The sequence below is a fragment of the Talpa europaea genome (assembly GCF_964194135.1).
Source record: "Talpa europaea genome assembly, chromosome: 6".
In the NCBI taxonomy this organism is placed as follows: domain Eukaryota; kingdom Metazoa; phylum Chordata; class Mammalia; order Eulipotyphla; family Talpidae; genus Talpa; species Talpa europaea.
In genome coordinates, this window is record NC_140072.1 from 20,885,535 (window position 1) to 20,902,046 (window position 16,512).

Sequence of the window (16,512 nt, forward strand, 5' to 3'; positions counted from 1 at the left end):
CGGCGGTGCCTTGTGCATACGCCTCTGAGCTCCGCTGTCCTCTCACACCCCTGGACATTGTCACCAACAGAGAAGTGGGCTCTTTCAGTATTTTGTTTACTTTGAGAGGCTTGTCCAGTTTGAGGAGTCCGTGAACTTGTCATGTGTGACGCGCTGTGTGCTGGGGGCGGGGGTGGCATTTGTGCCTGAGCATGTGCCCTCGGGGCAGAGCCCTGCTTCCTGCGTCCTCCCCAAAGTCCCCGCTCCAGTGGCCCCACACGGCAGCCCGGGTGGTCAGTTAGTGCTGAAGTGATTTACACGAAAGGGCGGGGAAGCAGGATGATCTTCTGTGTGCTGTTTAGAGGGTGTAGGACTCAAAACATTCTGGTTGTCATGCACTGTGCTAAGTTTGGAGTTGGCCTAAAGTTGTCACAACAAAAATAAACAGTGTTTGATTTTGGTTTGTTTAGGTTTTACCCTGCACCCTAGGAAGCGTCTCCTTCTGCTTCTCCCAAGAGCAGCTTTTTCTTCCCACTTCAGGATCCTTTTTGGGGGGATGGGGGGCACCCTCGGCTGTATAAAAAGAAACTCAGGTTCTACTAGCTAACTCAGGGGAAACCCCTGAGTGGCATGTCTTTATTTATGCTCCTGCCCCCCCACATTCTTGCAGTCCTGCTGCACAGGCGGGAGGCTGGTGCTGGCGTCCTCAACCTAGTGGCTCTGCTGCTCTTATTTCTCTCTGGGGGGCCTTCCCTGGTTTTGTGCTCTTTCCTGATTGGGAGAAAGACCCCACACTCAGGAGGGTCCATCTGTCAAGGAACTGTAACTAGAGCTCAACCAGCCCAGCACCCTCCTGAGGGGCCATGGGGTGTTCCTGAGATGGGAGGAGACAGACATAGACGCTTCCTTTAAGTCCCAAGTGAATTGTTAAGTTTTCTTATTTCCTTCTTACTAGAGCTCACCTTGATCTTTCATTGTTTCTGCCTGCCTGTAGGACTGTGTATTTTGAAAATGAGGTCTGTGTATCATCTCCATGTAGCTCTGGGTACACCCAGGTTTATAGGTCTTGCTATGAAATCAAGCCATCGAAAGTTGAAAGTGCCATGTTTACTTGAACTTCTGTTCACAGAGTTATTAATACAGTGATGAAGGTCCACTGAGAAACTCTGTCCTCTTTGCAGGAATCAGTGAGAAATCACTTATTCTACCAGTCTGGTGAGATCTGTTGGTGGCACTCAGAATAGTTTATCATTCCTCTGTTAACTGGGAAGGCTGGGCAATCGCCTGTTCTTTCCAGTGTGCTGAAGAAACCTCCAGAAAGGCTTTTCTACCCTTTGTAAGTAGACCTAGAATTCTCATCCCCAGAAGTAGATAAACTAAAGCAAAACAAGACCAAAAAGTAAGAGATCATAAAGCTACGGTCAGCCCCCTTTCACAGCAGTTACTATGCCTTATGGAGGTAGAAGTTGGCCTACATGGAGTATTTGTCTCAGTTTTTTGACTTTACAAAAATAAATTAAGGACAGATGTTTATTAGAAGCTAAAAAGTTGATATATTCAAGTTTCAAGTTAAATCAATAATTTTCTTTTGCAGTTAAGCCAAAAACCATTAATCACTTGCTAGTTAAGAGTCGCCGTGTATTAGCTACCCCACTCGTGGAAATGGCCTCGGCCTCCCGCATCCGTTTTTAGCAGCAGAGTTCCACATGTGCCTTCTCGTCAGCTTGTGATGGTCCAGTGACCAAGCAGATTCAGAAACAGCCATCACCCCCCTGTGCCTGCAAGTCTTTGCACCCCTTCATGACCTCAAGGGGTCACAGTATTGGCTGAGGTACTTTCGTTGCAGCTTGTGTTTGTCTCATCTTTTGTTTAAAGGAAAAAGTGAAGTTGTTTTCCCAAGTAGGAGGCACATACTTTCTACATCTCCCCAGTAAATGCAGTTTGTGCCCAGGTTGGGGTACAGAAGTGAAGACAACCTTCAGGACAGGGTTTGGATGTCTTGTCAGTTAAGAGAAAGTAAAATGCAGGAGCAAAGAAAGTAAAATTTAAGAAAATAGTAACACTTTTTTCCTTCGTGGGAGATAGGGTGTATTGCAATGTGCTGTTCCAGTTATAAGCTGAATTTTGCATGTACTGCCCGGTGTTCACCAAGGTCCCCCATGTCTTGGTGCTGTGCTGTCTTTTCTGCTCCCTGTTTTTTTTTTAAAGATTGATTTATTTATGCATACAAGAGCTGGGGCACAGGCCAGAGATGCAGGGGGTGAGAGGATTCAGCAGAGACAGAGCGGGGAGCAGAACAGGCAGACTGACTGAAATACACTGCTGAGGGGAGCAGCATGTGGGTTGCTTCCTGGCTAGCCGGGGATCAAACTCGTGCTGCAGAGGCTGTGGATTGCTTCATAGTGCGGCGTTTAACCCCTTGTGCCACTACAGAGGCCCTCTGTTCCCTTTTCTAAATCTCATGTGACCCAGCATGTACCTGGTGCCTTTTCACACCTGCCAAAGTGATTTCACCAAGTTTTCCTAGGTCTCTTATAACTCAGACTTAGGCAACCAGATTGCAGTACAGTGTTATGTATTAGCAGGGACTGCTATTTGTACATATTTTCAAAATACCTCGCCCACCTATTTGAACCTGGAATCACTCAGAACTGATGAGATTTGCTGGCTCCAAGTGCTTCTCCCCTCGAGACCACCTCTGCTGTGCGCTGCTCTGTCCTTGGGACTTAGAATGGGGCCCTGTTCAGGCCCTCCTAGCAGTGTGTAGAAACAGCCGACCGCCAGGGCACGTCTCTGCTCGTTATTTTGCAGTGGGGATTTATTCTGAGAGTAAGAGCTGCGTTTAGTTTCTTGGCCACCAGGATCCCAGAGTCAGTTACTTTTCAGGACTCTAAATAGTACTCTGGAGATTTGAAAGAACTGATGCAATTTCTAAAGCTGCCTGACTTCCTCCCAGGAAGTCACTCCCACGCCAAGACTGAGCCAGTGGCCACCGCAACCACATTTAGAGCTGTCGCATCGACACCAAAGATTGTCCTTTAGGCAGAAATTGAAAAGTCCAGCTGTCAAGTAGGTTCAAGTGAATTTTAGGTTCTATATCCTTCCTCAGTGGAAAGGGGAGTGGGTCGATGAGATGGGACCATGGAATGCTTTCTTTTCAGGGCTAAAATTCCCCCCACCTATCACGGTCAGATTCAGAACAAGACCTGAGCTACCACATCAGTGACGCCTGGAATACTGGGTCTTTATTGAGGAAGAAAATGATGTAATAATAGATCCTAGGTTTTCCCCAGCTGTTAGTTTTATGGTGTGATTAGTAAAATAGATCAAGAGTAAAAACAAAGTCCAACCACCAAAAGACTTCCTTTCTTATCTTGGAAAGATAAGAAAAGTGAGATAATGAAGTTTAAACCACTGAAGAAGTTGCTCAGAAGGAACTAACATTTCAAGGCCTTGGGCTTTTTGCTCCCCCTCGGTCTCTGCCAGGGTCACGGTAGGGGAGGGGGAAAGAGACTGAATTTGCTAAACTCTGCCACCAAAAGACAGTGCATGTTTTTATGACAGTCATAAACGATGCAAGATAACATTGCTTATACTCAAATCCAAAAAAGACAGACTGTGAGCACGCTCCTGAGTCACAGGCCACTGCGGGAGTGGCCCGAGCACCAGGCTCCTGGTGCACACGTTGCTTAGGGGTTCTGCGGCCGTTCCCCCTCCTTCAGCAGAGACTTGGTTTCTGAAAGAGGCCAAAAGTCACTTCAAGCAAATCTGATGGAAGAATAAAGCCCAGAGTTGAGGAAACCAAACAGTAAAGCTCTGATCTAAACCAAGGAGTGGCCATTAAAATAATCACCCCTTCCTTGCATGTGTCAAAACATGGCTGTGGCTGCCTGGCAAGAGGGAAATGCCAGCGCTGGGTGAAGCAAGGGCGGTGCCACTTGAACACGTTTATGTCCATCCTCTGTGGTGACATGAAAGGGTATCACGTTTGTTTCGATCTGTTAACTCCTGATGTGTTTGTTTAAAACATAAGCTTTCGTATATTAATGTCACATGTCGTGTTTTCTTTGGAACATTCTCCTCTAATCCTCTGCCTTTGAGGAAGGCAGGGGGCACTCTAGGGAGGATGTTAGAGAAATAAGGATTTTCCTGAGAAGGACGAGGAGTCCTCACTAGCCACTTTGTTATCCCCACACCTGACAGGTTGTACCAGGGACGTGTCGTCAGTTGTCTTCAGCTTATTCACCTTTGAAGACAAAGATCTTAATCCCCAGCAGTCACGACAGTCAGGGTAGAAAGCCAAGTTCCCATTTTTTGTTTTTTTTTTAAAGACTTGGTGAGCAGTAGCTACTGTTCCTGGTGTGGCATGGGTCTCTGCCCGGGAACGCGGCCTCCCTGAGGTTGCCCCCTGGGGACATGGCAGGTGTGTGGGGACTGTGGAATGTGTGTGATTCCATCCTGGCCTCACCACTTTTGCACCAGGTATCTTGGGCAAGTGGCGTGATCTCCCTGTGCCCTGGTTTTCTGTGGAATTGAAATTATACCCTGATCCACTGGGCTATGAAGACCAAATGGAACTGACTCCTGTAAAATGCTTAGCACAGTGCCCAGTCCATCGTAGGTATTCAGTAAGTGGAAATTATGACTGTTACAAGGTATTAAAGAACAAAACTAATGTCATTTCCGTGTAAGCCAACCAGTTGAAGTAGTAGATGTAAGTCAAAGTGAAATGACACCGCCCACTTGATAGCCAAATATAAACCGTTTAGATTATTTAGTTGGATATTCCTGTGTTTCTATTTCTACATCCCTCCGCATGCTTAAAACACTTGTATATGTACTTTCAATTAGACTATGCTGTTTCCCAAAAAAAAAACTATAGTTTTTGTATTATTGAGTACCCTCAATAATAGTATTATTGAGGTATTATTGAGAACCCTCGGTTGTATGAAATAGCCACCATGTTTCCCTCTAAACCAAGTCATTTCTAAAACTCTCTGACAGAGCTTTCACGGATTAACCCAATCTGTTTGCCAGCTGAAATTCCATATTTTCAGACCTCTGTTTATATCTTTAGCCTTTCAGGTGAAATTTTGTGTAAAAGCAGAAGTATTTCTATAAAGTCGCACTAACTAAAATCAAATTAACTATAATGTAATCTAATCTAATAGAAAGAGTCAAATAGCAACACCCTGAAAAAGATTAGTCAGGACTTTGCCAAAAAGTAGAGAGTTCTCCATTGATTCCACAGGAAAATTACATCAAGGGTACCCAACCCCTGTCTTAACTGTGGCTCTGTTTTAAAGCATATTTGCAGAAATTAACATCACTGTTAAGAACTGTGTTGATGTTGTGATTCCAGGTTATCCAACACCGAGTTAGCACAGAGCCTCCCCCCGCCCCGCAAGCTAGAAGGGGAGCGTTTCTCTGTTGCAGTCTCTGAAATGGCTTCATGGTACACTGGTCCCAGGCTATTTGGAGGCCCTGGCCCTGGTGTAGCAGATCCATGGCTAACCAAAGCCCCCTGCCCCCCGCACCCTCCCTTCCTGCCCTGGGAGCAGATTGGAACCAGCCTGGCCTTCACTGAAAATGTCAGAGAGCCAGAAAGTTGTTGTCCAATTTTCCAGAGAGATCCAGGCACATTTGCAACCCTCTGTAGAAGGTTCTGTTTGTTCCTGGGAGGGTAAGAAGAGGAGCTCTGTTAAGTAGAACTCAGGACAACTCATCTTATGGTCAGATGGAGCCAGGGGTATTTGCAGGCCATGAGTTCAAGCTTGGTTAGTTACCAGTTCCTTCCCTCTCTGAACCGGAATTCCTCCAAGAATAGGCTCAACACCACCTCCCAGAATCACGAGGGTAAACTGTTGTAGCTCTTGAGCCCAGTGCCTGGATACCACGATGCCCAGCACATGCTTGCTCTCTTCTTGAGTGCTTGGTACCTAGAGCCTTCTTCCAGAATCATCTGGGACCTCTCTTGTCTCTACCACCTGCCTCTTCTGACCTCCAGTCTTCCAGATCAGCCATGGGCATGCTGGTCATACCATTTGAGATCTTCCTGTGGCCTAGCTGAGCTCTGCACAGCAAACCTGAATACTGGTCCAGACTTTGGTCTGGCGGCCCCTACTCCTACCCACAAGTGCCTTCACAAGGTCTGTTGGAACGAGGATAGCTTCTGATCTCAAGTCAGAGTCAACGCACTTGAAAGTGATCTGGAGTTGAGGGTGAGAGGCTTCTGAGGTAATCTGTGAACTTAGACTAAGCTCTTCCCTTCAGTATACTTGTGTGCGCGCATACACTGTTGAGGGGTGGGTGAATAATGCATGTTTGAGAACTCTGTTTTACTATTTTTGCCTCATTAACAAAAATAACTCATGCTTATTGCAAAAAAAAAAAAAAGTTGAAAAGTCATGCTTGATTCTAAAAATTAACATTTCCTTTCTAGAGAGTTCATTTTCCCCTTAGAGGATTGACCTTATATTATACATGATACATTTTGTTAACTGCACGGTATTCTCTTAGGAGTGTCATGAGTCATGTAAACATTTCTTCTGTTAGACTGTGTTTTTGCTATTTCTCACTATGGCAGATACTGCAGTGAATTTCTACATGAACTGTAGACCTTTTCTGATTATTTCTTCGGGATAGATTGTTGGACGTGAATAATTGGATCAAAGGGGCATAAACTTTCTTTTTAAAAGATTTATTTATGCATATGAAGGATACCAGTTCTACCCTTCAAGCACATATCCTCAGGGTGACTGAAATTTGTCCTCTTTTATCTTGTCGGGCCCCAGATCCCCAAGTTTTGATTTCATGATCATGTTCACACAGAGAGGGGAGCTTGAGGATCAGCCAGTGCAGCTCCGACGGGCCCACTGGAGTTCCTGGAGCAGTTTACTACGGCTGATCAGGTCCCTGCCCGTCTCCAGCTAGTCACTTTTTTTAATATAATTCTACTATATAAATGATTTAGGAAAATGATTCACATGTTGGAATTGCCTTGCCTCGCCTGTCACTGCAAGAAACACTTATGCCGCCCTCTCCCTCTCCTGGCAGCTTTGTCAGGAGTCTCTCAACTCGTCTTTTGTTTCCATTTCCATTGCCACTGCCTTAATCTGAGTCCGTGTCACCTCCCCTTGCGTGGTACTCTCCGTTCCTCCTCCAAACTGTCCTATCCCAAGTTCTCTTACTAAACTGTATCGCCCTTCCCCTCCCCAGCAGAAAGGAGTCTGCATGTGTCGGTGGTTATTCAGGCCCCTTAGGATCTAGCCCCAACTTCCGACAAGGGAAACTGGGCACACCTTCTCCCCAGAATGCCCTCCCTCCAGCGAATGCATCTCCTCCTCCTCCCTCAAAGTAAAGCCTCCTCAGTTCTCCAGCAGTCAGTCCTTTGCCCTCCCCGTTGTGCGGCTCCGTGTTACCTCACAGCAGAGTGGCTGTTGCTCTGTGCTGCAGGGAGGAGTCCGGAGGCCTGTCCTCACCTCTCTGTGCAGTCCTCCGGGTCAGGGTCAAGCCCATGCCTGATTCTTTTTTCATTGACAATGAAAGTTTGTGAAATGAATGAGTAACTTTATACAGTAACAAGTAATTTCTGTTTTAACCTTCCTAAGTATTTGTAGCATTAATTAATGAAATAGCTTAAGATGTCTTTGCCTAAACTATAATACTGACCAGTGCCTTGACCCAAACCCCTTTACACAGTGTCTGCTCCTCTCCGTCCTCTCCAGGAAGAGGACCGGCCAGGATGCCTCTGAGAGGCGCAGCACAGTGGAAGGTGATGGTCAAGATGGGGCGAGGCGTTTAACCTCTTGCCTGCGTTCTTCCGCAGTAATGCATTGCTCAGATTTTATGTAGAGATATTGGCTCATTGTATGGGTTGTTACAAAGTGTATGTAAAATATAATCAGTAGGTTTTTTTTTTTTTTTAATATTTAAGCACTGAGTACAGTCAGAAGCACGGGAGGGTGAGAGAATTCACCAGAGCCAGAGCAGGGAGCAGAACAGGCAGACTGACGAAGTACACTGCTGAGGGGAGCAGCGGGTGCTGCAGGAGAGGTCTGTGCACCATGTGGGACCCTTGCCGGTGGCCGGGGATCGAACCGACGCTGCAGAGGCTGCGGGCAGCTTCGCAACCCAGCGCTCAACCACTGCACCACCAGGGAGGCCCATAATCAGTAGTTTTGCTTTATGAAGAAATGCTCTTTTTCATAAGGACTTCTCTGCCTGATGGACTCTAGATTTAATCATGAATCTGATGTCCTCTGTGAGATGTTGGCTGGAAATCAGACTGACGCTTGAGTTAGGTTCATTGTGTGATTCTACTGAGCCTTTTGACACGTGACTTAAACTCATACCCCCAATATTAGTGGATACTTCTATCATGGGTATAGTTTGAGCCTCCAAATGAGTTAAGTTTAACAGTGCACCAAACACCTTTCTGTGGAACATTCGCAAATGCAGTGAAGGACATTTTTTAATAGATATTGGAAAAGGATTTCTGTTTACAACTAGAATTTTCCATTACTCTTCAGTATCCCCTGCTGAACCTTAGGTAGTCGTAATGGGAGTAGCATTGGGAAAATGTTGAAAAACAGAGTCTGAATTTTAACACTGGATGTGGATCTTTCCTATGCTTGCTTATGATGCTCCGTCATGAACCGTTCCTACTTGTATGGAAATACCAGTTATTACAGTAATCAGACGTGGTCAGTGCCAGTTAACGTGGTGTATGTACTTGATAACAGGAGCGTTTCTGCCTGTGACCCTCCTCTGCAAAGGCTGAGCAAGCAGCTGTGTGCCAGGGCTCCGCAGCACACACCTTCCAGGCACCTTGGAGCCTTTGGCCAAACGTTGGGGGCTGGACTTGGTGGCCAGACGCTCACCTGCTTCTCACTGCACTGTCACTGGCACTCTGGCTTCTCCCTGCATCTGCCCCTACTGCCCTGTCTCATATCTCCCAGGAAGATCCCTGGACATTGCTCCTTTCCTTCCAGTTTGTTTCATGGTTTTCCATTATTTAGTGACCAGTGGTGAGTGAAGCAGTCCTTAGGACCTCCCCAGATGTGTCAGAGTGCAGTTACTGGCCTGTCCAGTGTCAAGGAAGTGCTGTGCCCGCCCCGTGAGTCCCCCTCTCTGCTCTGCTGGTCCCTTGGGCTTCCTTCTGAGCCACCATTCTTGAGCGCTCAAGGAACTGTGACCTCTAGTAAGTGCAGGTGACCAAGTGTTGAGACAGAGAAAGGAACTGCTTAGGTAAAAGTTGAGGGGGTGCGGGGAAGAAATGATGGCAGCAGGGAACAGGGAGGAAACAGAACAGCAGAATGTTTTAAGTGGTCGAGTCTTTTACTTCAAAATAGCTCTTTAAAATCATTGTTCTCAGAAACCATAGTTCCCTAAGAAAATGTATTGCATGGAGGTTTTTCTGAAAGTAGAAATGTCCTTGTTGAGGAGAGAAACCCCATCCAGCATCCTGAAAAAGGCAGGAAGTGGCTCTCTCCGTGATCCCCCGTGGGGAGAGCAGAGGAAGCCTGCTGGTTCTGGGACCGGTCATTATGCTTCCTTACTGTCACCCGGTATCATTCACAGAAGGACTAACTAGAAGTAGGCATTTCTTGAATTTTCTTTGAGATGTATTCAGCCGGACTTTAGAGCTCTTTCCACACAGAACAAGCTCTCCGCCTACGTCTTTGCATTTCATTGTTCTTCACCTTTTCATGTACTGCTCTGCAGCACACAGCAATTGTCTGTGTATTTTGGTGACAAGTAATGACACTTCCCTACTGGGTACAGTCATTCCCAGGTTACCACCCTGTGTCAGCCTCGGGACTCTGGAGCAAGTTCAGATGAGTCCTGAAATTCCTCCTGAATGCAGGAAGTCCGCATGGGGTTTTGGAAGCAGTTCTCCCAACCCTTGGAAATCCTAAACTTGTGATTATGCAAAACTGTTTCCCTTTCAAGTGTAAGAAACAGGGCTTTGTCACTTAAGCAGCTAATTCTGCATGCGCTGTTCTTTTACCAGAAGACACGATTCCGAAGAAGGTGGTGTGCCACTTCAGCGGGAAGGCCTACGCCGATGAGGAGCGCTGGGACATCGACAGCTGCACGCACTGCTACTGCCTGCAGGGCCAGACCCTCTGCTCCACTGTCAGCTGCCCGCCTCTGCCCTGTGTCGAGCCCATCAACGTGGAAGGAAGTTGCTGCCCAATGTGTCCAGGTATGTCAGCCACCGTCCTGCCCTTCGGTGCATGTGGCCAGCATTGTCTTCTGGTCCCAGTGGACTTCAGCTCCAAAAAAGGGAAATGGTGCCCTCAGGTCATGAGCCCCAAGCATCCTGGCCCACATTGTAAAAGAGAACTTTTTAAGGCCCTTATTGTCCAGGTCCCCAGAAAATCTAATATTCCCCCACTAAGTTGTCTTAGGTTCCAGTTCCTCTCAAGTTCAGATCAAATCTGCCCACAGGAGTACTTGGTAATTGTGACCGAGTGCCTGTGCTCTACACCACCTGGCCAGAGGTGATTTCATGCTGTGCTCCCACCCTGTCATCTGTAGCACCAGCAGGCAGAAAGAGCTCTTGTAGCAAATGCCAGAGGCTTGTATTCTAGAGTCTCGCTCTGGGAGACCTGGGTCTAAGCATGGAGACAGAATAGCATTGACATATCTTTTTGATGGAGGCAATTTTTTGCCGAAGATTTATCCTTTTAGAATCGTTCAGAGGTGGCTTCCCTCTTAATTTCAAATTAAGGGCTCTGAACTAGAGCCTTAGGTATTTTATGATAAAGGAAGTATGGATGGATTTTTATCAGAGCTGAGCTAAGTTTAGAGGAGCAAACTGATAAAAGGACAAGCCATGAGCTACTGAATGGCGAGCAGTAAATGTCATCCTGAGGTAGCATTGGCCTAACTCACAGTTGTATCCCCAAAACTCAGTCTAGTGATGAGCTCAGGACATACATGTTGAACAATGATGATCTAATTATCACTAATTATATCATCATTCTGAGACAGAGCCTCCTAACTGTGAACATGTATTCACACCATTAAGTCTCATTTGCTGCCAGGTTTCATATGAAACCAACCTGTAGGAGGCAAAGAGCCGCTTCCCTACTGCTCTGACACAGGAGGAAAATCTTAGGTGAAATTGATCTTGCCTCTGGGGGCTTCTGCAGCATCTGGCCTCCTAGCTGCTGACCTTCATTCGCGGCTTAGTGGAGTAGGGCTCACATTAGCCTTCTCTGCTGAGGTTTCAGAAACCAGCAACAGGCTGGCCCTTCTTGTGACAAGAAACTCCAACGCTGTGCACTGGGTCAGGCCAGGGAGGTTCCCCAGGGTGCTGACAGATGTCACATAAACATCCAGGAAGTTCGTGCCCAGTTTTTCAGTGGGTGAGCTAAATAAAGACCATCCTGTACACAGGCCCATCAGAATCACCTAGTCCAGGCTCTCTGGAACCAGCACCTTTTCTGAATTCTTCAGGTGACTCATAGAAGAGTTTGTACTCAGACCCTGCTTCTACTATGATAGTATTTTCAGTAAATTCTCTTTAATTCTAGAGATTCAGGGATGGCTTGGGCCTTTGGAAACTAAGTTTCTGGTTCTTGCCATGTCGAAAGGTTTTATAATTTAAGAAAGAAGATGACTAGGAAACTAAGGTAAAAGTGACTTTGCAAAGCAGAAGTAGTTTGAGTCCCAATCCTGCTGGTCCCTCATACATAATTGGGCATCTTAGCCCCCTGCTGTGGTATTCAGTTGACACTTTTCTCTCAAATTCATTCAGAGGTTTGCTTCTCAGAAGGCTGGTAATTGCGGAATAGACAAGACCACTGAGCAGAGGATTATTAAGCCTATTTCAAATGTTATGTATTTTCACTATTTAGTATTAGTTACCATATTACAGAAATCAGTTAATGTGCTAGGATATGGCCAAGAGGAAGTAGAGGAGTGACACAGACTATTATTGCGATTGAAAATAGGGATTATAGGAATTCTTTAAAATGTGGGACTAATTGTTATTCGCCATGTGAAGGTAAGCATCTACAAGTCTATTTGTAGGCACCAAGGAAAGCACTGAATTTTTCACTAACCCCTCTCAGAACTTGGCTTAGAAAAGCACCTGATATTTTGGATAAATCGTCTTTTCAGACAATTTTGTTTCATGTGGCATCTAAGTGGTCAATGTATATAGGACCAAGTTAGATGATGTAAATATATTTACTGCACATGGTTCCAGAAACATAAGAGGAAACATCAAGACTGGAATCAGGAAGCACCTCATGAGGTGAGACTACAGTCCATTCCCATTCAGAGGAAGAGATTGGAGGGTAAACTGGGTCAGAAATAGTGAAAGATGATTCAGCTCTTTGACTTCCAGTGACATTTTATATGAATGATTCAAAATTCAGGGATTAAAGAGCTGATGGAATAAAAAAAAAAAAACCTTCCCTTTTAGCCAGTAGCCATCAGCTTGCACAAAATTGGAGAACCAACACTATGAACAAGCAGAGCTTCTGACCCCAGCAGAAGAGAAAGCCTTTTTTAAATGTTTCCCGTCACCTGCAGAGTGAGTGACTGTACCCTGAAGGTTTAATGATATAAATGCAGAAACCTTCTTTCATGTCTCAGGAAATACACTGAATTGACTGACTCACCTTCGTGAACTGGGGAAACAACAGTCAACCATAAGTAGCACCTCCATCATTTCTTAGGAGAAATGTCCCTTTCTTTTAGAAATGTATGTCCCAGAACCAACCAATATACCCATCGAGAAGACAAATCATCGTGGAGAGGTTGACCTGGAGGCTCCCGTGTGGGCCACACCTAGTGAAAATGACATTATTCATCTTCCTAGAGGTAAGTGTGGGGGTCAGTTGAGGTCGGCTGGGCAACTTTTTAGATGTGTGTCTGAGTATTCTGAGTATAAGTGCTCCAGGGAAAACCCACAACATGGAATGATAAAGTCTTAAAGTAACTGGGTGAAATGCCTCCTTTTCGGCCCTCCATGCTCAGACTTAGTGATGATGGAGAGAAATATGTTCCTAGTCTTAAGAGCTTGATATCTAGAATTTCTAGGTCATCTATCAAATTCCTCTGTGTGAGTATACTTTGTAGGCAGAGTAATAAATTATTCACTAAGGATCCTGCAGTAGCATTTCTGCATTAATTTACTCTTTCTGGGTAGTTTTCACTTCCTGGAAGTTCACTTATTACATGTGATGATTCTTCCACTCATCAGATTTATACCTTGTTTCCCATTATAGTTATCTGCAATAGACACAGTTCTGTCTCAAAATTTAAAACATGGCAGGGCTTCTATCAACACTGCCTTTTCTAGAAAAGAGTAGACCTCGTCATCATAGTATAAACTTGACTTTAGCCATGACTCAGTACTGCCTCCTATGTCCTCCAACGACATCTTCAAAATCTTTGCTTTTACAAAAGTTTTCATATTATTTCCTTTAGAAGAAACAGTATTCATTGTTAGGGAGATTATTCTGTTACTCTCTATTTTCTAAATGTTATGCTTGGATCAAGCCAGAGAGCCAAATTCTAGGAACTGGTGTTTTGGCTTTTTGTTGTTCTGTCTCCATGGTTCTTCAGCATTGTTTTCAGTCAGTATTAATGCCCTCTCAGTGTGCCTTATACTACCCTAAATACTGTCATAATAGTCTTATTTACGATAAGGATTTGCACATTACAGTGTCAGTAGCAAGAAAACTAGTATTTCTCCATGCAACTGATTTATTTTAAAGACATTATGAATCTTGATTGATACTTATTTTTGTTTTCGCTGCTTTGATATTTAAAGCAGGTCATACAATTTGGCTAATTTAAGGATTACATTTTGTAAACAGATCTCATTCCAAGCTTCATTTTCCTTTCACCAAGGTTATTATTAGTATTCTTAATACATACCTAAAGCCACTTATTTGGAATGTGGAAAGGTAAATTCAGCTACTTTTATCTTTGCCTACATCTTTTCACTAAAATGGTTCAAAATGAAAGAAACGTCCATAGACTGCTGCTGATTGGCATATATTTAACTTTTGTTATCTCTGCAGTATTGATTGCAAGAATCACAGAGGAAAATTAAATATCCCTATGCAGTGTATTAATTAAAGCAAAACGACCTAATAGGCTTACTGAATTTCCAAAAAGTTTATATAAAGGCATTTTTGCTTAAAAGTCAATGAATCAGGTTACCAACTAAAAGACAAAACTCTTGATTCTGGCTTAGCTATTGCTAAGTAAGTTACATATTAAGTGGAAGAATATACTTTGTTCTCTTTGCACATAAGCAGGGGGTTTGGCTATTATTTCTGCTTCAGACTTTTGGAAGAATCTATAGGTTATTAGTAATCAAGATGTATAAGAATTTTCTTGACTGAAGCTAAAAGCATCCTGCCGAATTATTAACCTTCTCATTTCTTTTTATCCATCCCTAAGACTTCAGCCATGTTTAGCCTAGAGTGGGAAGCAGTAAAACACTTTGCTCATCTCTGTTTGCAATATAATCCATAAAAAGTCTGATGTAGATAACATATGCTTGTACCTTTTTTCTCCTAGATATGGGTCACCTCCAGGTAGATTACAGAGATAACAACAGGCTGCATCCAGGCGAAGATTCTTCTCTGTACTCCATCGCCTCGGTCGTGGTCCCCATAATAATAGGCCTGTCTATTATAATAGCGTTCCTGTTCATCAATCAGAAGAAACAGTGGATACCACTGCTTTGTTGGTATCGAACGCCAACTAAGGTATTGTCCTGGAAACATTTCACTCTCAAGTGATCAAAGCTAGAAAAACTTGCACACTTGTATCTCCCTAAAATTGCTTGAAAGCTTCAAAGGTAGCCAGTGTCAATTTTTACTTTGCTTTCATAGCTTCAAATGCACCTCAAGCTGTGGTGACCAAACAAAACACATAGAGTACTTACGCAGGGCTGGAGCAATCACTGGATGAATTATCCATCATCCATTGGTCACTGAATCCTGATTTCATGGCTCCAGTTTCATAGATGTGAATGTTTTCAAATAAACAAATACCCCTAGATTAAATAATGGGTGTTTATAGTACAGATCTAAAAATGGTAACCCTGTATTTTTCATTTCTATCAACTCAGAGTGGGAAAGCAAGTCAAAGAAAGGGAGGGAGATGTCACTCAGGAGACTCCCAAAGATAGTGAGGCTGTCCCCAAAATCCAAAGGACAGGGAGACAAATCAGACAGGAAATGCAGCAAAAGAGGAAGAGATTGGGCAAAATACCAGATGGAGAGACAGATTTCATATTGATGAAGAGTTTCTCTGTTTTCAATCCAAATGCAAAGAGCCTCTAAAACTCCCTGCTTTTAAAAAGGATTTTAATTAAGGGAAATAAATGATTCTTCCCAACCCTAATTCTACCCCAAAATAGCCTACAACCTTAAGAATCGAAAACAGTCTGAATAGTTAGTCCAATTTAGCATCTAGATAGCCCTTCTATTTAAAATACCTGTTTGGTGGCCATCCTGATATTCTTTCAACAAATATGCTATGGGCATATTTGTGCTGGGCACATGCTGCATAGCGCTGAGCAAGAGAGTCTCTTCCCCCCACACCCCGGGCACAGCTGGGAAGAGAGTCACACTCGGAGGGTGTGACCCTGCTGCCATGCACTTACACAGCCTGAGCAGTTCACAATCATCCATTACCTTACAGTCAATCTGGTGACTTCCACTCATTCTCAACCCTCTTAAAATCCTTAAAGCATAGACTAGTGCTTATAGTGATGACGATACTTCACCACTCACCTTATCCTTTCATCCACTCCCTGTTTGAAACAGTTAATTGACATTTCACTTTTAGACACCGTCAGACTCCTTCATTGCTGGTAGTTGGTACCATGATAGGCGTAGTACTCATGCAGTCTCTGCATCCGTGTACTGGGAAGCTGTTGTCTCCCTTGAACTAAATGTCAGTTCATTGGGGGGACAGAAAGCAGCTAACTCCTTGTGGCTTTTCCTCCTCTCATTAAATAGCCTTCTTCCTTAAATAACCAGCTGGTATCTGTGGACTGCAAGAAAGGAACCAGGGTCCAGGTGGACGGTTCCCAGAGAATGCTACGAATTGCCGAACCAGATGCAAGATTCAGCGGCTTCTACAGCATGCAGAAACAGAACCACCTCCAGGCAGACAACTTCTACCAAACAGTGTGAAGAGAGGCAACTCAGATGAGGTTTGAAAAGACAGAAAAACGACTAAATCTGCTCTTAAAAGTAAACTAGCATTTGTGCACTTGCTTAGTGGATTGTGACTTGATGTACAGCGCTGAGATTTTACTGGGATGGGCTCTGTGGACGGCAGTATGCGGGACACGCATTCCCACTTTCCCTCAAGATAACTGACCAAGTGTTTTCTTAGAACCAAAGTTTTTAAAGTTGCTAAGACATGTTTGCTTGTAATATAGCTGTAGAGATATTTGGGGGTGGGGACAGTGAGTTTGGTTGGGCAGTGGGGGGGGTGGGGTGGTGTTGGGAAGACAAATTGGTCAGCTTGGTTCGGGGA

General features: G+C 44.5%; 1 protein-coding gene across 2 annotated transcripts in view; it reads left to right on the forward strand.

Annotated features, from left to right (window-relative positions):
* CRIM1 (cysteine rich transmembrane BMP regulator 1) overlaps nucleotides 1–16,163 on the forward strand; it is a gene marked incomplete at both ends in the record, with an annotated part of 169,664 nt that extends 153,501 nt beyond the window's left edge. For both annotated transcript variants that reach the window (XM_084235026.1, XM_084235027.1), the window contains 4 exons: nucleotides 9,995–10,189; nucleotides 12,700–12,822; nucleotides 14,536–14,726; nucleotides 15,987–16,163. In XM_084235026.1, coding sequence (XP_084091152.1) covers nucleotides 9,995–10,189; nucleotides 12,700–12,822; nucleotides 14,536–14,726; nucleotides 15,987–16,163 — 686 coding nt within the window. The remainder of the gene's footprint in view (nucleotides 1–9,994; nucleotides 10,190–12,699; nucleotides 12,823–14,535; nucleotides 14,727–15,986) is intronic.
* Between the last annotated feature and the right edge of the window lie 349 nt (nucleotides 16,164–16,512).